Source organism: Molothrus aeneus, chromosome 26 (genome assembly GCF_037042795.1).
Source record: "Molothrus aeneus isolate 106 chromosome 26, BPBGC_Maene_1.0, whole genome shotgun sequence".
In the NCBI taxonomy this organism is placed as follows: domain Eukaryota; kingdom Metazoa; phylum Chordata; class Aves; order Passeriformes; family Icteridae; genus Molothrus; species Molothrus aeneus.
The window spans coordinates 877,970-901,612 of NC_089671.1; the positions used below are offsets into that span (position 1 = coordinate 877,970).

Here is a 23,643-nt window from a genome sequence, read left to right on the forward strand (position 1 = left end):
GTCCTGTGGCACTGCTGCCAGCCAGTCCTTCTGTTCAAACATCCCCCTTTTTGCTCAGTGCAAACAGCTTTTCTGGAAGAAAACTGTACAAGGGGTAAAACATGAAAATTCCTTGTTTCTGGAAGCTCCCAGGCTGCACAGCTGATGGATATTTCCTTCCAGGTCTTATTGAGCCCCTTTCTAAATAATTTATTAGCTTGCCATTGCTTGAAGTATTTGTTCTGATTAAATTTAAGACTTTGCTTTATTGTTGTGTAGCTACATAAATTTGTGTGCTGCGGGAGTAGAAACCACTTCAGCTGTTGTTTCCTCTGCAAAATCCTGCAGTTAAGCAATATTCAGTCATTTCATGCAGTTCTCAAATGAAGATTGTACTGGGGGAGAGGGTAGGAGACGACAGAGCTGTGGGCTCGATCTGTCTTGATAAAGACTTCCCTGAACAAGTACAGAGTTCTTGCAATTCAGTGCAGATATAATTGAGATGCTGGTGAAAAAGTGGAAGGAAAACCGAGACAGCTCCACACTAACACCCCCTTGGGCTTGGGGCTTAAGTGTTACTGGGCAGGGAAGGGGTTAAAGCTGAGGGTAATCTGGAAAGAGGCTCAATTACAGGGATCAAAGGGGCTGCTTAAGCAGCTGAGAATGGAAGGGGAGGAAGGAGTGAAAGTGAAGAGCACAGGACCCAGTAATGCCTGAGAGAGGGGAAACCTTCCCTGGGACCTGCGGGCACTGGGGAGGGAATGGAGGGAATGGCTGCAGGGGCTGGGGCTGCTGCTGGCAGCACCACGAAAGGAGACAGGATTGCCCAGAATAAAACAACTGGAGTTTCTGTGGGATGCTGCTCACATGCTCTGTATTTGAAATATTCAGGTAAGGAATTGATCATGGTGGAATGGGATTTCTCTACTGCTGACCCCATTCAGTACCCCTGCAGAGCCCTGCCTATGGGAGGTGTAGCCCTGTATTTAAAATATTTAGGTAAGGAATTGATCATGTTGGAATGGGATTTCTCTACTGCTGACCCCATTCAGTACCCCTACGTGTGTGAGGTGCAGCCCTGTATTTAAAATATTTAAATAAGGAATTGATCATGTTGGAATGGGGTTTATCTGCTGCTGACCCCCTTCAGTGCCCCTACCTGTGTAAGGTGCAGCCCCGTATTTAAAATATTTAAATAAGGAATCGATCATGTTGGAATCAGATTTCTCAGCTGCTGGCCCCATTCAGTACCCCTGCAGAACCCTGCCTGTCTGAGGTGTAGCCCTATATTTAAAATATTTAGGTAAGGAATTGATCATGTTGGAATGGGATTTCTCTACTGCTGACCCCATTCAGTACCCCTACGTGTGTGAGGTGCAGCCCTGTATTTAAAATATTTAAATAAGGAATTGATCATGTTGGAATGGGGTTTCTCAGCTGCTGGCCCCATTCAGTACCCCTGCAGAACCCTGCCTGTCTGAGGTGTAGCCCTATATTTAAAATATTTAGGTAAGGAATTGATCATGTTGAAATGGGATTTATCTGGTGCTGGCCCCATTCAGAGTCCCTGCAGAAGCCCTGTGTTAGGCAGGGGTATTTAAAATATTTAGGTAATCATGTTGAAATTGGATTTCTCAGTTGCTGACCCCCTTCAGTACCCCAGCTTGTGTGAGGTGCAGCCCTGTAGCAGGTGCCCAGCCAGGGCACAGCTTTGCTGTGCTGGCAGGGAGCAGCAAATATTTCCCTGTTGTTGGGGTGTAAATTCAGATTTCTTGGCAGCACTGCACCTTGTGCCACTGCAGAGCAGGGACTTGCCTTGGTTGAGGAGTCGAGAGCCTTTGCAAACGGGGCTGTGGGCTGTGAGCTGCCAGTGCTGCTGCACTGGGGTGGTTTCTGGGATGCAGGAGCTCGTGGGGATTTTCCTGAGCAGCAGTTACTGCTCTGCAGGCCCAGTCTGGCAGTGGGGCTGGGCCCTGGGCTGCAGCCCTGCAGGGCTGGCTGGGGAGCATCAGGGTGTTCGCTGAGTTCCCTGCAGCCTCCAGGCTGTGTGTGAAGCACCCTGTGTGCCCTGATCCCTGTTCAGAGCCTGAGGGATGAGCCCAGGGATGGATCTGCTGCCTGGCTTTGTTCCCCAGTTCTCCTGCTGGCCATCTCCTGGCCAGCCCAGCCAGGGCCCTGTGCCTCCATCCCTGTGGGTGTGCAGTGCAGCCAAAGGCTGGGCTTGGATGAGGCACAGTTTACATAATTCAGGACCTGCTATGAACTAGTCTGGACCATATGCTTATTAAATTTGCATGAAATTATAGATTTTTTTTCTCACTTTGTTAGGTCTGGCTTTTGGCCAGGTTCTCCCTTTAACTCCAAACTGACCAGAATACTCACAGGAGTTTTTCCTCCTTCACTCCATCATTTTGCTGCTTCTGCTGGGATTTCACTGGTGCACAGGTCCCAGTGGCACTCCTGCACCAGCTGCTTTTTGCAGTCCTCTCCTTTATTCTCTGATGAGCTTTCCCAGTTCTGCCAGCAAGGCCAGAATCTGCAGTTCATAACCATTCCTAGGAGAGGTGAGAGGATGCAGACACTCAGCTCCTGCATGGCTCCAGCTGAGCTGTTGCACTGGGATCTTTTGTACAGAGACCTTCCAGCTAAAGGGCACCTCTTCTGTGGAATGAGGGGTTTTTACATCCTCTGAGAAGCAGCTGAATGGAGTGTGAGGGGTCTGTAGCTCTGTAAGATTGCCCCCAAAGCAGTGATTTGCCATCAGCACTCCCTCTGCACCAACCCACACCAGCAAGGCCAAGGGACTGAACCACCACATCCCCCTCACACCCACTTGCCTGCATGAAACAAAGTCAATTACAGTATTGATTTTTTAATTCAAGTGCTACAGTTTTGCCTCCCTTTTTCTTCTCTCAATTTCCTCCTTTTTCTCTAAGAGAGTCGTTGGGGCTGTGTTAATTCTGTCCTGGAAGGAGCTGATTTCATTAGAGCTGAATGGATTATACCTGAATGGGCATCCCTGGGGTGAGGCAGATCTCTGAGCCATGAAGGGGGATGGAAATCCTGCATGGGGAAAGGGCTGGGGAAATCTAGAAGACAAGATTAAATAAACTTTTAGGAAGCCTTTGGGAAGGGTGGTTGAAAGCAAGCACTGGTGTTTGGGAATGCCTGCAGCTGGAACAGGGCAGTTCTGCTGTTCCTTGGGCAGCTTGTGAAGAAAGGGCTTTCCCATTTCTCTCTGATCCAATCTCACCCGTTGTGTGCTGCCTCCTGTCTGCACCAGTGAGTGATGGTCTCTGAGGGCACAGCTCCCACAATATGGATAAATTATCTCTTTTGTGGCAGGCCTTCAAGGAAACAGTGATTTTCTGATCAAACAGGCTGCTTCTCCCTCTCTTCTAGTCTGCTTCCCAACAGTTTTCTCTTCATTTCAAAGGAAGTACAGCCAAGATACTTGAAGTGAATCATTGAAAGGCTCTACCTTTTAGTGCATGTTGTCTGTTGTTGATGCTGTTGTTCCCCTCATTAGAGATCTCTGGGCTTTGATTCGGTGTCTGAGGTTTCATTCCTTCATTGCTTTTTTCTGCCTAATTAATTGGGAAGTTGCTGCTGCACATCAAAGGGGGAGCATTTCCTAAAGAGTAACTACTTAAGCATGAAAACTAATTGAACACATGACCTAATTATTGGTCTCTCAGTGAGTCATACTTTTCCTTTATTTCTGTAGGGTTTTTCTTTTAAAACAACAGCAAATACTAATTGCTCTTGCAGAAGAAATACTGTAGAATTCCGAAGGGGAACATGGAAAACCTGGTACTTGGTTTCCAGTAGGAGATATCTGCAGATGTAGGAACATACAAGAAGAAAATGAATAGGAAGGAAAAAACCAAAAAGACAGTGTGACCTTGTTTAACAAAACCAGGTTTTCCTTAGAGGACTATGTTTGTTGGTTTTCATTTCCCAACAGCCTCTTGAATTTGGCAGCTATTTCAGGCTCTGCAAAATTCTGCTGTATCAATCCTTTGCTGTCTTGTTAAAGATCAACTGTCTTCAGCACAAGCCAGCAGGGCTTTTTTTCAGAAGAAGTCTGCCACAGAAGTGGAGTCAACAAGTCTAATTGTGAAAGCCAATTATTGCTGCTCTCCTTCTGTCTGAAAACCTGTCGTGGTCAGAGTGTCACTGTCAGCCAGGGGCTGCCTGTGGAAGCACTGGGCCAGGAAAGCACAGGTTCCAGGTGATGAACCCACTCTTTAATGCCTTGGGAATGTGGGGAAATGAGGAGGAATGAGTCAGTGGCTGGAGTTTTCTCCTTGGTGGCTCTCCAGGTGCTCTGCATCCCTGCCCTGCCTCAGCAAGGCCTGGCTGGGGAGAGCTGGAGCTCACCTGGCAGGTGGGGAGAGCTCACCTGAGGCTCCTCCTGCCTGCTCTGGAGCAGCTGTACCTGGGAGGGCCCCTGGAGCAGGGATAACTGAGGATTTGGGAATTGGCTGTGCCAGGGAGGAGCTCCCTGCTGCAGCTCTGGGTACAGCTCATGTTTGAATGCTTTTGATAGTGAGGAAAAAAAACCCCAAAAACCTGATAAATCTTTAACACACCGCTGAAAGTGGAAACTGTGAAATTGCAGCAGTGGTGTACTTAATACTGATTTTTTAGAGATTCTCCTGGAAAAATGAGTCACAAAAAGGGAAAAAAAACTAGTTGGAGGCAGGGAGTGCTGTGGGGAAGTGTGTTCAGAGGCTGCAGAGAGCAGGCAGTGGCATTAGGCTGTTCTGGGAGCTGAGCTGGCCATGCACTGCAGGCAGCAGGGGCTGGCACTCTGGAGCCAAGTCAGCAAACTTGCAAAGTCACTTCAGTGGGAAAATCTGAAATCCTGTGGGTCTCTGCACCTGCTGCAAGGCTGGAGTTCTGTGGGCAGGATGTGCTGGAAGGAGGGAAATCACACAGCAGCTGAACTCCTGCTCCAAGCCCTTGCCTTCCTGTGCACACTTCTGGCAATAACTTCATTTCCCATGTTTTATTCTTCATGTCTGTTTTGGTTTGTGCTCTGCCATCAAAATGGGGCCAGAATTGGCAGGGAGGAAGGTTTGTGCTTTTGAGGGTGCTTTCCTGTGACCATTGATGTCAGCTTGTCAAAGATGGGAAGAAAGAGCTGACAGGAAAATGCTCTTGGAGGGAAAAGCAGCTCTGCCTGGCAAAGCTGATTAACGTGTTTCTGTAATTACCACCCAGCTCTGGGTGACCTATTTAAAAGCACCTTAGCTTGTGTTGAGGGGGCAGTGCAGGGTCCCAGGGATGGGGAGCAGGAGCCTCCTGCAGATCCCTTGGCCCTTGCACCCTGGTGCTCTGTGCCCAGTAAATGCACCTGGATCTGCTGGGCAGGGATGCAGGGCTGGAGACTGGCACAGCACTGGGAGCTTCCTGCTAACAGACACCACCAGTTCTGTGCAGAACTCAGAGATTAAAGAGGAAACTATTCACATTTTTATTCATATTCCTGCTCCTCTCTAAGGCAGAATGAGGAAATCCTGAGTGCTTTGGTTTGAACTCCTTTCCTGTGGAGATTAACAAGGCATAAGCCTCGGAATGATTGGCTTTCCTTCTCCTGACTCATTAAGGTGTTTTTAATCAGAAAATTGCTTCATTAAGCAATTACTTTGCAATCAGAGGAGCACTGAAATTACTAAACAATTATTTAGTATTGAGAAGATGAAGTTCTTGCCCTGCAGGGCCCCAGCCTTGCAGCTCCTCCCTGGATGGTGCACTCAGGCCAGGGTGTAAAGACAGCCAGTCTGAGAATTCACCAGTTTGTACTGGTTCAGAACCAAACTGGTTACCAGTCTGTACTCCTGCAGCCTGAACTGGGCCCCCAGTAAGGTCCAGGTTTCTGTTTAACAAACAGAAGGTGCAGAGCCTTTAAAGAGCTCATGAAACTGAGGTTCCGGAGAAGGAATGGAGCTGACACTGATGCTTAGGAGTTAGGTTGTTTGACTAACCAGGTTTGAAAGATGTCACCTGGGGTGTACTTCAAATCCTGTTAGGGCACCCTGTGATGTGACCCATCGAGCTGTCACCAGGCTGAGGGTGCAGATCTGCCACATGAGAAGCAGATTTGAGTTCTTTTACCATCCCCTCTGTTTAAAGGCAAGCAATTATTTACACAGCCCTCTCAGAATGGTTATTTGAGCAGAGAGGGAAGGATTTGTACCAAACACAGGAGGCTGGTGGGTGGAATTTCTGTGAACTTTGGCACAAACCTGCAGTGTGAAGCAGCTTGTAACTGCTGAGGAGCACACCTGTCTTGTGGATGTATTGTAGCAGCAGCTCAAGGTTGGTTGTCCTGATTTTTGTCTTCCCTGTCAACATCAGTTCTCATGAACAAACTGCTCCGAGGTGTTTTTTTTGGAAGTGTTATTGGATCCTGAGCCTGCACAGTGAGGATTAGGTACTTTGGAATTCATTTCACATTGGACTTGAAAGCAAGGTCAGAGACTGCAGAGGGAAGGTAAAGTCCCCACTGCTGGCTGCAGGCACAGGAGGGGATGTGCCAGGCTCAGAGCTGGCTCCTGCCACCTCCCTGTCCTGGCTCCAGCAGCCTCGGGCTGCTCCAGGGGGAATCAGCACGGGGGAGATGCACAGGGGCTTGAAATGCACCCAGATATCTGCAGGGGACTTGCCTCAGACTGGCTGGAGTCTCCCTTTGCCTTAGCCCAGTATTTAAATTAAAGCATCTCCAAGTTCTAGTTTGTCTTCGCTGTAATGAATATTTTTCAAGTTAGCAATGACTAATAATTTTATCAGTAATGTTTTCTCCTGGCCTGTGTTAACCAGGTTAAGCTGCTGCCTGTAACGTCAATTTGGGATTTCCAGCACACTCCCTTGTACTTAAATATGCAGTTTTTATTATCTTGGCCTAATCCTCATGAATTTGCATCAGGGTAATTTTATGTGCCCACAGCCTAAAATTAAAACACCTTAAAGGAGGTGTTTTTTTTTTTAATATAAAATTAAGCTTGGAGTCAGTGGATATGGTTCAGAATAATTTGCATTTGCATGATGTGTCCAACCCAAGAGTTATTGTGGCCATATCAGCGTGGGCTTGAGGTGATTGGGTTTGTGATTGATGGGCAGTGGGGATGAGCTGCAGGGCTGAGTTATCTCTGAGCTTATCACACAACAGGCTCGGGGTGTGTCTGCTCCCCGGGTTCCTGCCCTGGGTTCCTGCCCTGGATCCTGCCCTGGGTTTCTGTCCTGGGTTCCTGCCCTGGATCCTGCCCTGGGATGTTTATTGTGGAGCTGTGCAAACCCAAAGGTGTTCATGTGCAGCTGTGAATTTGTCTGTCCTCTGCTGTGTCTCCAAAGGCAGTGTAAATGCAGGATCCCAGATCTTGCTTTGATGCAAGGAAGGAGCTGTGGTTCAGTCAGTATTGAAGTGAAATCAGGGGGAGTTGCAGGGCTGGGTTGTTAATCACCGTTTTGGATGAACCAAAGAACAAAGTATTTTTGTTTGGGAGTGAAGCCTGTAGTTTTTCACTAGAACAGCTTCCCCCTGAGCAGGCCTGGAAGCAGGCCAGCCTGGCAGCAATGGAGACAAGCCCTGGAGAAGCCTGTAGTAATGGAGTTAGATGGGAAATGGGTGAGCAGAGCACGAGTGGCACTGCAAATCCTCCTGCAGAGCCCTGCCCGTGGCAGGCAGTGCTCCTGCCCTCTCCCTGCCAGGGATGGCTGGGGCTGTGCTTGCTGCATGAGTCAGCCTCCAAAACAGATCCTCTTGGAGCTTCCCAGAGCCTTCCCTCCATGGACAAAATTAGGGATTCTCCCCCACCTGCCTGTTTTATCAGCAAGTCTTTAAATATGGACTTTCCTCCAAATCTGTGTTGAGATCTTGTTAAATATCCTCTGGGAATCCAAATGGGTTTATATCAAAAAGATGCTTCCTCTCATCTCTGTGCTCTTTGATTTCTTCAGGAGATTCTACAAGATAAGAGTTTGATTTGGAAAGTCTGGCTTCTCATTAGAGATGCTGAATGGGCTCTTCCCCAAAGTGTTTGTTCATGGCTCTGTTTATTTATTATTATTCCACCAACGTGCCTAGCACAGAGCTCAGCCTGGATTTCCTCTGGATTCCTTTGGAAACTGATGTCATTCTTCCTGCTTTCCCCTTTCCTGGTACCCAGGTGCTTTCAGAGGGGTTTTACCATCTCCAGGTGATGCTCAGTAATTCAATGCTTGAGATAACTCAGTTTATACTGAGATGGGATGGGGGTGTTGGAACTGGGGGGGGTCTCACTGTGTCACCCACAGTGGCTGGGGGTGGCTGCACCAGCTCTGGGCTTCTCAGCTTGCTGAAATTGTCTGGTCCTGTCTCGGATTTTCCTTTTTTTCTTTTTTTTTTGTCATGTTCCTGTTCATTTCTTAGATGCTCCAATGTGTTCAGGAGATTTGAAAAGTAAAATATAATGGTGCTGCTTTGCTGTGTGCACCACATGTTCATCCTGGCTGTGAATTTTTGACATACATGTGCCTGTTTTATGTGTCTGAGCCCCACTTTGTTCCAGACACTCTCAGGAACACGTTGCATCAAACTGGCAGCTGCCTCATGCAAAGTGGAATATGAATTAATTCAATTTTATGCTCTTCACTTAAAAGAAAACTTAATCTAGGATTTTTAGTGTTCATCTTTAACAGGTCCTCAAGCAGCTCTGTCTGGGGTGGTTTTTCCTTTGCCTTAGAGTGAGATATTTGCCAGGGAAGAGCAGGGATGCTGGTCCAGGATGGAGCCCTGAGCAGCAGGATGGGTTTGTAACTCAGCCAGGAGAGCTGGGTGGAACCTGCCCACCCCTGCCCTGGAAGCTGCTGGTGCCATTCCTCTTGGGTTTTAGTCTCTTACTTCTTTGGGAGGCTTCTTATAGTGGAGTTTTTCCAAGTTGGGCGCTGTTCCAAAACCCCTCTATTGGAATAATTAGCTGGCTTTGATTGCTTTTAATTAAATCATGTGGAGTAGGCTGGCTGTGTGCATGGCAGAGTCACAGGTTCAATGTCTTCTCTGCTTTTGGAAACCGGGATGCAGATCTGCCAAGAGGCAGCTGCACCCTGGGCTGCTCCTGGGGGTCTGGATTAGGAAGAAGCATTGCTGAGGATGAGGGAAAGCTGCATCTCAGAGTCTGCATCCACCTTTGCTGACAGCCCAGGATGTGCAGGTGATGGGTTCTGCACTGGGATAACGGGGTGGGACTGGTTCCTCCAGGAAATCCCACCCACTGAAAGGAAACCTTCCAGTGCCAGGGGTTGTCCATGTCCTGCAGGTGTGGAATCGTGGAGTTGGCTTGGAGGGGACCCTACAGACCACCCAGAGCAGCAGTTCAAGGGGGGTATTGGAACCTCAAACACTGCAGCTGAATTGCCTCTGCTTTATTTCTTTCACTCACCACATGCAGTGCCTTGTGTGTGCCACTTGCATTTGGGATTCTTTGTCACCCAGAAGCTGTTTAAAAAAAACCAATCTCCAGCCAAATAAAGCTTTTATATCTCATTATGGATTCTGGGTAGGAGCATCCTTCTTCTGCAAGGAGGTGTAAAAGGCAGTTTCAGTATAAAATACTGAATGTTGGAGTAGTTTCTTCTGTGGATAAATTTGGAACACATTCAGTAAGGTATCTTAGGGATAAAAGGGGAGTGACTTCAGGATTTGTTCTGCTGAATGAGAAGAGGATGGATGATGTTAGAGCTTGTGAGGAGCAGAGGCTCTGGATGCCAGCAGAGACATTTGTCATACATTTTTCATGCACTTTGTGTCTGCTGGGCCAGGGTTGGGGTTTTGGCGTGGGATCACACACAGGCTGTGGTCTGAGCCTTGTGGAGTCCTTCTGCAACAAAGACTGAGCTCTTGGGCTGCAGGAGAATGAAAGAGGAAACTTGAATTTTACAGCTTTGATGAGAAAAGAGGTTTATCTCGTGTTTTCGTAAGGGGAAAAAGTGCATCTCCCTGCTGGCAGAGCTGTGGGGCTCCAGCAGTGCCTGCTGGGCTGGGCAGTGCCAGAGGTGATGGAACCTGGCCTGCCTGCCAGAACTTTCCATTGCCACTGAGACTTGAGCAACATCAGCAACTTCAGTCCCCTGTTCTGTCACCTCTGGCACTCTGCATCCCTCCCTCCTCCCAGGACCTGAGCCTGAGCTGTTTCCTGGACTCAGCAGCTGGCAGGGTGAGCAGAGCTGGGTTTGGGAGGTGGTGAGGAGCCAGTTCTGCTGGCTCAGGTGACAGCCAAGCCCTTTGGCACAGCCACGGAGCTGCTGCAGCCCTGGCTCCTCAGGAAAGGGGGCTCTGCCTGGGGCTCCTCCTCAGTGTCCTGGCCCCATTAAAAATTACAGGCAAACCTGTCATTAGTTGAGGTTTCCAAAGCAGAGCCAGTAATTGAAGCTCAAAATGCAGAGGACTGTGGGAATTTCAGCAGCCAGTGCATCCTGGCATTCCAGTGGGGTAGGAGTTGATGAATCCACTGAAGGGGATTTTCCCCTCTGTGTTGGAGAGGTCACTGCTGCTCCCTGCTAGGCAGTAACACCTGGCTGGTTTCTTTTCCCTTTGAAAGAAGTAAATCCCTTGTGAAACAAACAGGCAGTAATTTGGGAGGTCATTCTGGGGGGATGTCAGGGGATGATTGACGCTGTAGCTTCGGAGTGGCACCATCTCCCTTCCCATTTCAGCATTACACATGGGAAATGTCCACAGGAAAACCACTTGGTGCTACCCCCAGACTGGTTTCTTTTCCTGGTTTGGGTGCCAGAACTCCTTTCTGTTGAACCTCCTCCCATTTCCTGCAGATGTGTCAGTACAGTGTTTTATCAGTCCTGAAGTTCAACACTGAGAGGTGAAATGTCTTAAAAACTGGCATCCTAACTGTCACAAGTGAACAGGGGCAAGGCTGGATAAACCAGAGAGTGTTTCACAGAAATGTGGCAATACACAAGCAGAACTTAACTGCCTGTGTGAGCAGAATAATGAGAATCTCCTGATCAGGCCACCAGGTTATTGCCTTGGACAGGAGCTCTCCAGTGGGGCAGGAGGTGATGAGGAGCTCACACTCCCCCAGAGGAGCAGCTGCCATCCCCTTCAGGGTGCTCTGGCCAGGCTGGGACAGCTCTGCTGCTCTGGGTGAGGGTGAGGAGGTGCAGTGTCCTGTCTGTAATGGCACCAGGGAGCACAGGCTCCTTGCCAAGCTGCAGGAAGTACCTGCCAGCAGCACCTGGTGGTGGCAGCAGGGCAGCCTCGTGTTCAGGACCATGGCTCATAAAACCAGGGGGAATCAGCCCCAAGTCTGGGCTGTGGCACCTCCAGGAGCTGCTGAGGTGAAGCCCTACAGAGCTCTGGGGTTCTGGGGGGGCTCTGTTACCTTTTGCCCTCATTAGTGCTGGAAAGCTCCTGCTGGGAGCTGGAGGGCAAGGAATCAGCACCTTGACAGGGAAGGAAGAGGAATAACGATGGGAGAAAGAAAAAGACAAAAAAGGCAGCACCTGGGCTGGTGTGTTACTCACATACCTGGTTCTTGTCATAGCTAAAACTCCCACCTGAGTCCTGAGCTGGCACTAGGGCTCAGACTGTGCTTATTCACAGCTCCCTCCCTCCTTTCCATTCCCTCCTCCTCGTGTTTCTCCAGGCCCAAATGATCTGTTTGCAGTTTGGAAATTGAGATCTACAGACTTTAGTTTTGGAGTCTGAATCCACCTCCATTAACTGCGAGCTGTGTTTAATATTGATGCTCCGGGGACGTGAGGAGGGATGGAATGAGCCTGTTCTCCTGAGGGGAAAAAGCTGAAATTCCCCAGCACTCTGCTTTGGGTGGCTGCTGAAGCTGCCAGCAGCCAGGCTGGGATTTAAGGGGCACATTTTTGCAAATCAGTGTCTTCATCACTGCTCTGAGTGGAGAGAGGAGGAGGTGGAGGCTCCGTGGGAAGATTAATGCAGCCTCTGGGCTTTCCTGAGTGCCGAGGTTCCCAGAAAGGATGAGGGTGTCACATCACTGCTTCTTGCTTCATATTTTTCCTCCTTTTGCTTGCTTTTCTTGGGTGTTGCCATCATTAAATGCTGCCATTCATTGTTCCCTCTCCCCTGCTGGCTGGAGACTCTGGCTGTTAATTGAGCAGCACTGTATCTCCTCTTCAGGCTTCTCAGATAAACAATTTAAGTCCTTCATCCTCTTTTCCTCTGACATTTTAACATTTTCTCATCTTTGGCTGTCGCAGAGAAAAACCTAAAAAGCCCAAATTTCTGCAGCTTTGGTTTATAAACAGGCTCCCAATGGCAGCTCTTGGAGAGGTGTGTTTGTCCTGCTCTTAAACTTGGGCCTTTATTTCACCACATCAGATTGAAGGTTTTTATTGTGATTCTGGGGTTTCAGTCTCTGCAGAGACTGAAAGAAGATAGAAAGAGCCAGGTTTTTGTCTTTCAAAGGACAGTTGAAAGACTTTCTGTTATTATTTGGCCTTACTTCAAAAAAATGCACTTTTGAGCGTGACAAACCAGCTCCTACCTGGCTGTCTTGAACTCAGCCAAGCTAAGAGGGGTTTGAAGCATTGGGGTTTTTGCCAGTTTGATTTTTCCCTCCATCCTCCAAAGTGCCCTGAGTTTGGTGCTCACGGGAGCAGTAACAGGGTGTCCACAGGCACAGCTGGGGGAATACATCAGTTTTTTCCCAAGGCAAAGGGCAGTTTCCAAGGGCTCTCCATCACTTTTCTCCCTTCTTACCCAACTGTGTGAATGTCAAATTCCTGGGCCTTTTGTGTCCTTTTGTCTCAAGAATGGCGTCAACCTATACAGTTTTCTCTCTTCAAGAGAGGGAGTTTATTCAGTTGGAGGTGTAGAGGGTGTGAATTGGAGGATTAGGTCAGGGGTTACTTGTGAGAGTGGCTAATGCTGAAACAGATTTCCCCTTCCTAAGGCTTTTTGACTATTAATAACTGAAAAGTGAGTGAGCTGGGTGGGAGCTGGGGGCTGTGCTGAGCTCCCTCCAGCCTGTGCTGTTGGTCTGTGTGGGTCCCACAGCAGCAGACACACTTTGTTCATCCAGCCCCACTGCCAATGTTCTGTCTTTGCTTTCCCAAAGCAGCCAGCTCCTGTCCACACTGCTGCTGATGCCTGGAGGGGGTACCTGCAACAGAGGCTGGACAGAGTTAAAGAATAAAGTAAGGATTTATTGAAAGGTCTCAAAGGATCCACCTTGGGCAGCACAAGAGCCCAGCCAGGGCTACACCCAAGATGGATGATGGGTCACGAGTTTTCCCACTTTTATAAGTTTTGTCCATGTCCCTATTGGGATTAATTGTCCCATTACAGCTCCAGGTTCTGCAGTCCCATCCTCCCAGATTGCTCTCCTCAATTCCCTGTTGTTTGCACTTTTTGGGCCTTTTTGTTGCTTAGGCTTTTTTGGGCTGAAGCTGCAGTGGTGTCCTTGGTTCAGGGGCTGCAGAAGGATTGTTCTGTGTGACTGAGCTGTGAGGAGAACTGCTGACACCTTATGTGAAGTTCAGAGTTACAAACCAGTGCAGTGCAGAGCCCGGGAATACAACAGCTCCAACTCCAGGCGCCGTTAGCCCGGGCTGTGAGCAGTGACCGTGTCCCTGCTGTCCCAGGCCAGGTACAAGCAGAGCCTGGACCCCACGGTGGACGAGGTGAAGAAGCTGTGCACGTCCCTGCGCCGCAACGCCAAGGAGGAGCGCGTGCTGTTCCACTACAACGGGCACGGCGTGCCCCGGCCCACCGTCAACGGGGAGATCTGGGTCTTCAACAAGGTGGGTGTGCCAGCCCTGCACTCACACTGCTCTGGGATGGGGGGAGCCTAAAGCCTGCCCAGTGCCACCCCTGCCGTGGCAGGGACACCCCCACTGCCCCACGGTGTCCAAGCCCCGATGTCCAGCCTGGCCTTGGGCACTGCCAGGGATGCAGGGCAGCCACAGCTGCTCTGGGCATCCTGTGCCAGGGCCTCAGCACCTTCACTTGTGGTAAAAAGCAGACAGGACTCAGTTTCTTCATGAAGGAAAAGCATGTATTTGCATTGTTTATGTTTATAAATATAAGTTATTTGGGGGTGTTCGTTAAGATGGAAGACAAGGAGCAAGATCCTTCTTATTTCCAGAAAGGGAGCTGTGGGCACTTCACTCTGTTGAAGGCAGCTTCCTTGGTTTTAATTTTAATAGATCATTTGGGAAGTTGCACAGAAGCTAAAGCTGTGATGAATTTATAGGAAATTTTAGAAGGTACCGTGTTAAACTTCATTGGTGAGCAATACAGTGGTGAAACTTAGTTTATTGGTTGGTAAGGGCTATTGTGTATGTCTATCAAATTTTGTTTTTCTAGATGTGTTTACATATTTTCTTCACAGATTCTTATGGGCCAGATTTCTTGTTTTTGCAGGTGTTGTTGTGTCAGTAAGGAGTAATGTTCTAGTTTAGTTGCTGTCTCCTGAGCAAATCTCAACATGGCTTCAAAAGGAGAAAAATCAACCTGCCCCTACTTCAGACACGTTTATTCTGACATTTTGAGGAGCTTCTCTGCACATTTTAAATATCTCTGATTGCTCACTAAACAACTGGGAATGAAATCTGTTCACCAGCAGTTTCCAGTTGAGCTGTGGTTGTGGGAAGGGGCACAGAGGGATGGTGGGAGCAGTGCTGGAGCAGGAACTTCTCCTCTAGGGAACAAACTGTGTCCAGCCCAGCGTGGCAGCAGCACCAAAGCATCACCCTTCCACTCTGCTTTAACACCCCTTCTTGCTTCAAACTGCCTCATTTACATATCATTAGCAAATTTGATGTTTTATGTGACCCCCACAGTAGAGTCAGAACATAAAATTCTTCTGCTTGGAAATACCACAGTATTAATCAGAGCTATAATCTAATCTCAGCTGGAGCAAGATGCCTTGGAAATGTAAAGGTAAAACAATGCCTGCCCATAAAATGTCCTTGATGGGATGTGTCAGAGCAGGTTTTTATGTGGAACTTCCTGGGCTTGGAGTGTGCTTCACGTGAGGGGTGACCTTAAGAAAGGCTGTGCTGAGGACGGGCTGTTCGTGCCTCATCCCACCCCGCAGTGATTTGCAGAGCTCCAGCTCCCTAAAACTTCAGCTTTTATCAACAAATTTCCCTATTCACTTTAATGAACCAACCCAAACCGTTATATATGGGCAAAACTGGGTTTGGAAATGCCTTACCCCTCCCTGCCTTACATAACACATGGTTTATGATACCTCCTGTCTTTATCGACGCTGATACGTGCCCTTGAAAATTTGATTTTTGTAGAAAGTTTACTGGTTTTATTACAGCTATTTTAAGTCTCTTGAATTTAAATGAGAGTTATGATCCCATCCATCATCCTGCTGATGTTAATAAGAACATCACAGCTTTTCCTGAGGATTTTGGGCTGAGCTTAGGCTTGGAGGAACACCAGGTTACTCTCCTCTGTCTGCAGCTGAAAAGGATCCTGCTGGCAGCCACTGGATGTTTGATGGTGACTCTTTGCAGGCAGGAATCTGTGGTTTATATTTTCAGCTCGCTTGGTCCAGGATTGGCTCCTCAGAGCTGGTTTTAAGTGGCTGATTTTTATCCTCTTGCCTCCAGTTATTTGGGGGCGTTCGTTAAGATGGAAGACAAGGAACAAGATCCTTCTTATTTCCAGAAAGGGAACTGTGGGCACCTCACTCTGTTGAAGGCAGCTTTGTTGGTTTTAATTTTAATGGATCATTTGGAAAGTTGCACAGAAGCTAAAGCTGTAATAAAATTATGAAGCATCTCGTTAGGCTCAGGCGGGGTAGTGCTGATGGGCTGCAGGGGCTTAATTAGCCATCCTGATTTATTGATGGGGTTTTCAGTTTAAGATGTTTGATGTTAAATTAAAGACAGCTGGTTTGCATCCTTTATCGGTGTTGCAGAAATTTGGGATAAAATTGGACTATTAAATGCTGTTTGGAGTTGTTAGCACATATCAGAGCTCTAAATATCTGATACTGAAAACTCTTGGCAAAGTTTTGGGCTTTTTTTTTTTTTTTAGAGTTGGGTGTTTCAAATAATGCCACAATAAAATCTGCTTGTTGTTTGTGTTGACTTGGGCTCACATCCTCACTATGGGCAGATCCTGACTGAGATTTGTGTTCATTAATAAGTCCAGCCTGGCTTTTATCTTGAGCTTTCAGAGTTGGGTTTTGTGGGTGTGTTTTATCACCTCACCCAGTCCAGGCCCTGTTCCTTCCCTGCTGACTGCAGTGGTGCTTTCCTTTCCTCTGCTGCAGAACTACACCCAGTACATCCCCCTGTCCATCTACGACCTGCAGACCTGGATGGGGAGCCCTTCCATCTTCGTCTACGACTGCTCCAACGCCGGCCTCATTGTCAAGTCCTTCAAGCAGTTTGCACTACAGAGAGAGCAGGAGCTGGAGGTGAGAGCTCAGCCTGCTGCCCTTTACTGAGCACAAACCAAGTTCAAGCTTGCTTTGCTGTGTACACTGAAAAATGTGTTTAAAACTGTGTTGGGAGGCAAATTAATTTGCAAATAACTTTGCCACTCTGATCTTTCTGGTTCAGTTTGCTATCCCATTAAACTTGGAATGATTTTTAATACAAGCACTAATTAAATGTTAATGTTAATAGAATCAATTTGGGCCCTAATGGTCTTTTCTGCTGAGATGAATACTGAGGTGAGAAAGACATCATTTTTTTGGTTGCAAAACTCTGGTATCTGGGGCTGTATTTTGATGCAGTTGTGGTTTTGTGCTGTTGAAGTGAATGCAAAAATGTGGAAGAACAAAAACCTGATCCACACAGGGATTGTCCTGGTGGTTCCAGTTCTGCAGAGTGTGGAATGTGTTCCCAATGAAAAGCTATCTTTGGTTGCAAGTGGAATTAGTAATAAATTTATTGAAGCAAATCTGAAATGCAAAATGGAAGGGAAGAAGTTGGAATGTCCTGTGCAGCCTCCCCCCTGCTACCTGTAGCTCCCATTTGTAAATATTCGCTTCTCACACTTCTAGGACACTGGATTAGAAACTCCAGAACTTCAGGGAAGGAATATTAATTAATCAGGCGACTGAGTGTCACAAATACAACCTCCAAACAGATGTTAGGTGTCCCTGCCTGTCAGTCCTTTCCTTTGGAATTCCGGATTTTGGAGATGTTTTAGTGGAGGCTCACTCTTTGACAGGTGGAAATTCCATTGTACTGGAGAAGACAGCCTGATAGTCTGGGATATGCAAATCATTTCATTATTCCTTCTCTTCCATAAAACAATTCCATATTTTGTAACAATGAGAAAGTTCCATCGTCTGTGGCTTGGGAAGAACATGAAACTGGCAGACAGGATCAATAGAATTGTTAGCAGGAGTCAGAGAAGGGGGTCTGAATATCCTTCCCCAGGTGTCCCTGTCAGCCTGGGGCTCCACTGGGATATTTCTGGGGCGTTTTATCCTTTGTTGATCCAACGCTCTCTTCAGCACTGTGGGTTTGGTTTCTCATTCTGCTCCCCAGCAGGCTGAGCAGGTCTGACTTCACCTTCCCTTGCCCTGCTGTCTTCACCAAGTTCCTTTTCCCTTGGCTGGTGCTGAGCTCCACGAGGACTTGGAGGCTGCTGAGGGGGGAGCAGCCCCAGGGACCTCTCTGTGGGGCAGATCCACTGCTCAGGTGGAGTTTGTGCAGGAAAACCTCTGCAAGTCCAGCCAAGGGAGGAGGATGAGCACAAGTGACAAAGTCTTTATTCCAACAAACATTCCATTCCATCTTCTCTGGGATTTATCATCCTGTGGAATATGTGAGGCTCCATGGGACAGCTGCTTTAGTACTGCAGCACAGGTTAACACTGCCAGTTAATTTGGTTATGAAAATACTTGCAGGGTTATGTGTCTGCTTTTCATTCTGTCCTTAGATTTCATTAACTCCTGGTGCCTGACTGAGGCTGCTGCTCGTGGGGAATAGAGAGCAGAGCCCTGCTAACAGACAGCAGAGTGCTCACGGCGGCACGAGAGCGTGGAGGGGAATTCATTTGGAAAATTATAAATTATCCAATTGTTCAAATTCATGAAGAGTGAAGCAAAGCTGCAACTCATGCTCCAGAGGGGCTGCCAGAGTGATCAGGATAATTGTTCCCCATTTCCCTGCAAGCAGATCAGAGGAGTTTGCTCTTCCTTTAATCTGCCTGAGGGATTCTCACCTCCTGATTCCATATCTTGCCCTAATGAAAAAAAATGCAAAATGTTAGAAAGAAACTTTGGTGACTGAAGTTCACTTTGTTTACCTGGTTCAGAAAGGTGCTGGGAAGATAAATTGTTTTCACTCCCTGAATCATTAGTCTCAAAGATCATATTCTTAGTCAAAATCTTAAATAGGAGAATCCCAGTGCTTTTGGAAAATGGGAATGTTGGTCTGTAGGGCATTTTATAGACTGAGGTTTGGCCTATGGGGTATTTCTGGACTGGCTCTGGACTTAGTTGAGTGCTGTTACTGAGATGTGATTAAAGCTGTGCTGCCGCACTGGCCCCTCTCCCTGGGGTGTTTCCTGACCCTCCCTGCCTCCCCTCTGGGGAATTGCCTTGTTCTCCACAGGTGGCTGCCATTAACCCCAACCACCCCCTTGCCCAGATGCCTCTGCCCCCCTCCATGAAGAACTGCATCCAGCTGGCAGCCTGTGAGGCCAACGAGCTGCTGCCCATGATCCCAGACCTGCCTGCAGACCTGTTCACCTCCTGCCTCACCACCCCCATCAAGATCGCCCTGCGCTGGTGAGTGAGGGCCCCCTGCCCCTGCCTGGGCTTGGGGAGCCCCAAAGCTGCTCCTAAAAGCTCCCCCTGCCCCTGCCTGGGCTTGGGGAGCCCCAAAGCTGCTCCTGACCCAGAGCAACCCTGCAATATTGAACAGCAGGGTTTGAACTGGGCACTGGGGACAGAGGCTTATTAATGAGAGCTAGAAAGGTGAAAATATTGTTATCTTCTACTTATTGTGTTTTAGTTTCCAGCTCAATATCTAGGTTTGCTCAGATTAAGGGGGTTACTGATCTGGGAATTAAATATTTGCTTCCTCAGAGAGCAGGGATGGTACACAGTGCAATACAGCTCTCTGCAAACTGTCCTTTGCACAAATCACATTCCAAATATTGCAGTTGCTGTAAATAATGCAGTAGCTCTAAACAGTGCTGGAGTGAGAGGGAAGGGAGTGATAAACCAGGGAAAGATGTTCTGGAATGACAGCCCAAGTTAATTAGGCAGGAAGTTAGAAAAGGCTGCTCCAGAGAGCAGGAGCTTTCCGAGAGCAGAGCTCACCCAACACCAGGGACCTGAGAGTGGAGCCCCCAGAGCTCAGAGGCTCCATTCCCAGAGGTTCCATTCCCAGAGGCCCTTCCAGCTGCTCCTCTCAAGTTTGTGCCTGGTCCAGAATGGAAAAACTCCAGGGCATTTGCTGGGCAGGGTTTGAACAGGCAGAAGCCCACAGACACTGCAGGTGGGAAATTGTCACCACAGCTCCAAGAGTTACTCACTGCCCTTTGGGGATATTTGTAATAAATCACAATTCTTTAAACCCTTTCTGTTTCACATCAGCAGCAAACTGAGCAAGTTCCTGTGGCCAGGCTCTGGTTTGGGTGTGAGAAGTCTGTAGGAGAGGTTTTCTGGTGGGTTTTGTTTGTTAGATATGCTAAGAAAGGTTTTTTTGGGATACTGTGATCTGCTCAGGAATTTCCTGTTCCTCATCTCCATGGGAACGTGGCTGAGGGGCTGAGCAGGGCAGGGTCTGCACAGGCCACACCTGCACGAGCATGGGAGATCCTCTGAGCTGTCTCAGGGTGTTTGACAGGAAAGGTGTTTGTAAAACTGCTCAGGGGAAGGGTTTGAACACCTCAGCTTCAGCTGGAAGGTGCCAAGGGAGCTCCTGGGTAGTGAAGAATTTCCTCCTATTTCCAATGCAGTGATTGTGTGGTGTTCACTGCACTCTCAGGAATTTCATTCTCTGATGAAGGTTATGCTCCTTTTGTGTTCCCACAAAAGGAACACAAAAGGAGCATAACCTTGTGTTGATTGGCATTGTTGCAGGTGTGGTTTTATCCATGCAATCCTGTAAATAATAAGTGCTGCTGTGGATCATTGGTTTTTGCTGATGTTAAACACAAAAAATGCAAAACCAGACCCTCTGCTGCATTCTGAGAGTTTGAGCCAGGCTGTGTGTTGATGTCCTAAAGCTGTTAACCAAAAATCAACACAGAGACCTTTGCCATTAAAACTTCCCTTTTCCTTCATCTCAGCCCTTTTCCTGAAGCTGACCCAGAACCCCGTGGAACTGCTTTTGAAATACAACATTTGTGCAGCTCCAGACTGGCACTCTAATGAGGTTTCATACAGGGAATTTATGGGCAAATGGAAGCTTGGATAAACGTTTATCCATCCCATGTTGTTCTCTGTAGCAAAGTCACTGAAGGACAGAATCTCTCATCAGCTGGGGCTGCAGCTGCAGCCACTTCTGTGTAATTCCAGGGGAAGTGAGGCTGCTGCTGGGAGGAGAAGCACAGGTCAGCCAAGCCCTTGGGATGTGGGGCAGGGAGCTGCTGGTGCCAGGCTGCGGTTCCAGGAGCCTGGAGGGTGCCTTGGCCCCGTGGATGCTCATTGTCCTTGTGTGTGTGGCGGCCGCTGACGCGTCCCGCACAGCTCTGCAGCTATAAAAAGCTCCGGGTGAGGCAAGCTGGCAGCTAAGCTGCAGGGATTGTTAATCCTGCCGGATCTGGCTGTCGGGAGGCAGGCAGGGCTGGTGAGGAGCGTTTGCAGCTCTGCCTCACGCAGCTCCCGGTGCCTCCGGGGCTCCGGAGCACAGGCAGCTCCCCTGGAGGCTGAGCTCAGGGCTGACTCATGTGCCATCGCTCCTGGAAGGTGACAACGAGCTGAGCCACGCGCTGAGCTCATCCAGGGCCTGGGGGCTGTGAGGTCCCGGCCATACAGAGGGGTGGGATCCTGGAAAGGGCTGGAAAACCCTAAAGGGCAAGGAGCAGAGCCCTGGGGGGCTGCTCAGCCTGGGGAGTTGGAGATGAGCACTTTGTCCTCCAGAAGGCACAGCCAGCGTGGGAAGGGCACCAGAAAGGACCAGAGCTGTGCCTGCTGCTGCTCTGTTGAAGGTGTTTTGTGGGGCTTCCCCTAATGTGTTCAGTTTGCATTTCTGCTTGAGGTTTTGGGGTCAACTCAGCCAATCCTGTGTCCCACATTGGTTTAGACAAACTACGCTGGGTTTCAGAATATTCCCATGATACTGAGCACCATTTCCTGCATTTCTGGGTTTGGGCTGGGAGGGACCTGAAAGCCCATGCAGTGCCACCCCCTGCCATGGGCAGGGACACCTCCCACTGCCCCAGGCTGCTCCAAGTCCTCTCCAACCTGGTCTTTGAGGTTTATCATCTTTAATTTGGGAATATCAGCACCTTCCACTGTCCCGGGGTGCTCCAAGCTCTATCCAAGCTGGCCTGGGACACTCCAGGGCCACCACCCTGCTTTGGGGGCAGCAGATGTCACCCTGCAGAGCTGTGCTGCTCTCGTGGTCCTTCCAGGCACCACCAGAAGGGTTAAACTCTCCAGCCTCATCCAGAGACCTGGCTCTGCCAGCCTGACTCTGCCTGGGGCTGTTTAGGAGGGATTTTCCCTGCATGGCTCTGTAATGCATTGTCATAAGAATTTTATATTTCAGCAGATTGCACAGGGATCCCACTGCAGGTTCCTGGGATCTTTATGGCTTCTCTTTCTGCTGGATGACACGCACATCAGGAGAACAGCCTGGGGACCAGGAGCTTCCCAGAGCCTGTCCCAGTGCTGGGCTCCAGTGGATGCCCCTCAGGCAGAGGATGCCACAGGGAAACTGGAGAGGTGCTCAGGATCTCAGAAATGAGCTCTGCATGTCTTGTTTTTAATAAGTAATTGTTCTCCCCTTGATCTGGGGAGAAACCCTTTGGACATGGATAATGTAGCTCTGGGGAGATGGGAGTGCTGGGCAGCTGGGCCCTTGGTGTCCCCAGAGTGGGGGAAATGAGATGCACTGAGGGGCACATTCCTCCTGAAACAGCAGGGAGGGGGTTCCTGAGGGGCTGGGGATGTGGGGCTGTCAGAGGAAGCCATTCCAAGCTGGAATTGCTGGGTTTCCATCCTGGAGCTGTGTTCCCGCTGCTGCCCTGTGCTCCCAGGAGGGCTGGAGGAGGGGGCAGCTCCCCCCTTCCCACACACTCTGCTTGAGCAGCTCTGGGGATTTTCCAGGCACTGCTGACAGGACTGCATTTCCAGGGCTGCTGTTCCTGGAGTAGTGGGATTTGTAAGGCTGAGGAAATGGAGTCAGCAGTTTTTTAATGAAATAACAGAGGTGTCTGAACCTGACGTGTTCCTCCCATCCCTGCCCTCCATGCCCTAATCCCAAGGAAGCCCCAGGCAAGGCTGAGCACTATCCCAGCAGCACAGCCACAGCCTCCCTGCTCTGTCCTGCTGCTCCCAGAGCTGAGCATTACCCCAGCAGCACAGCCACAGCCTCCCTGCTCTGTCCTGCAGCTCCCAGAGCTGAGCATTACCCCAGCAGCACAGCCACAGCCTCCCTGCTCTGTCCTGCAGCTCCCAGAGCTGAGCATTACCCCAGCAGCACAGCCACAGCCTCCCTGCTCTGTCCTGCTGCTCCCAGAGCTGAGCATTACCCCAGCAGCACAGCCACAGCCTCCCTGCTCTGTCCTGCTGCTCCCAGAGCTGAGCACTATTCCAGCAGCACAGCCACAGCCTCCCTGCTCTGTCCTGCTGCTCCCAGAGCTGAGCATTACCCCAGCAGCACAGCCACAGCCTCCCTGCTCTGTCCTGCAGCTCCCAGAGCTGAGCACTATTCCAGCAGCACAGCCACAGCCTCCCTGCTCTGTCCTGCAGCTCCCAGAGCTGAGCACTATCCCAGCAGCACAGCCACAGCCTCCCTGCTCTGTCCTGCAGCTCCCAGAGCTGAGCATTACCCCAGCAGCACAACCACAGCCTCCCTGCTCTGTCCTGCTGCTCCCAGGGGCTGTGCTGGATGCTGGGAGCCCTTTTCCCCCTGTCTGCTGTTACACTTGTCACCCTGACAGCTACAGTGGCCCAGTTGTGACACCTGGCGATGGAAACGGCCCCAGAATCAGCAGGGTGACAAATGGGTGACAAATGCCGAGGGCCTGGCTCGGCTCTGATCACACCCTGCTGAAGTTCCCTGCCCAAAGAGCATTTTAAAAGCAGAAGCAGTGCAGTGCAGAGCCCTCCTCCTGCCTCCTCCCCACAGAGCCTGGTCATTAAGCACTCAATTAGTGTGCTCTGTTTTATTGTCTCTCCCCAGGTTCTGCATGCAGAAGAGCGTCAGGCTGGTGCCAGGAGTCACGCTGGATTTAATAGAGAAGTAAGTCAAGCTTTGTGTGTACTGGTGTGTCCTGGAAGGGGTCCGGGGAGCAGAAATCTGGGTGTGAGAAGTGCAAATTCTTCCCAGAGCTCCCTGGTGCTCAGAGAGGGCTGCACAGTGCGGGGGAGTGGAGCTGCCGAGGGCACCCTGATCAGCAATGGGGTGAGCTCACAGCAGCTCCCATTTCCTGAGCCACTTTGGCATGTTTGCAATCAGCTGAGGTTCAAAAAGCCTCTCAGTGCTGCCAGCCCTTCCACAGAGGTGTGTTGGGTTAGCCAGGTT

At 49.4% G+C, this 23,643-nt stretch overlaps 1 protein-coding gene across 2 annotated transcripts in view; it reads left to right on the forward strand.

Moving 5' to 3' along the window:
• The window catches only part of RPTOR (regulatory associated protein of MTOR complex 1), a 109,540-nt gene that overhangs the window by 14,825 nt on the left and 71,072 nt on the right, over window positions 1-23,643 (forward strand). For both annotated transcript variants that reach the window (XM_066565814.1, XM_066565815.1), the window contains exons 4-7: window positions 13,600-13,758; window positions 16,251-16,397; window positions 18,553-18,728; window positions 23,302-23,361. In XM_066565814.1, the coding sequence (XP_066421911.1) occupies window positions 13,600-13,758; window positions 16,251-16,397; window positions 18,553-18,728; window positions 23,302-23,361 (542 nt within the window). The remainder of the gene's footprint in view (window positions 1-13,599; window positions 13,759-16,250; window positions 16,398-18,552; window positions 18,729-23,301; window positions 23,362-23,643) is intronic.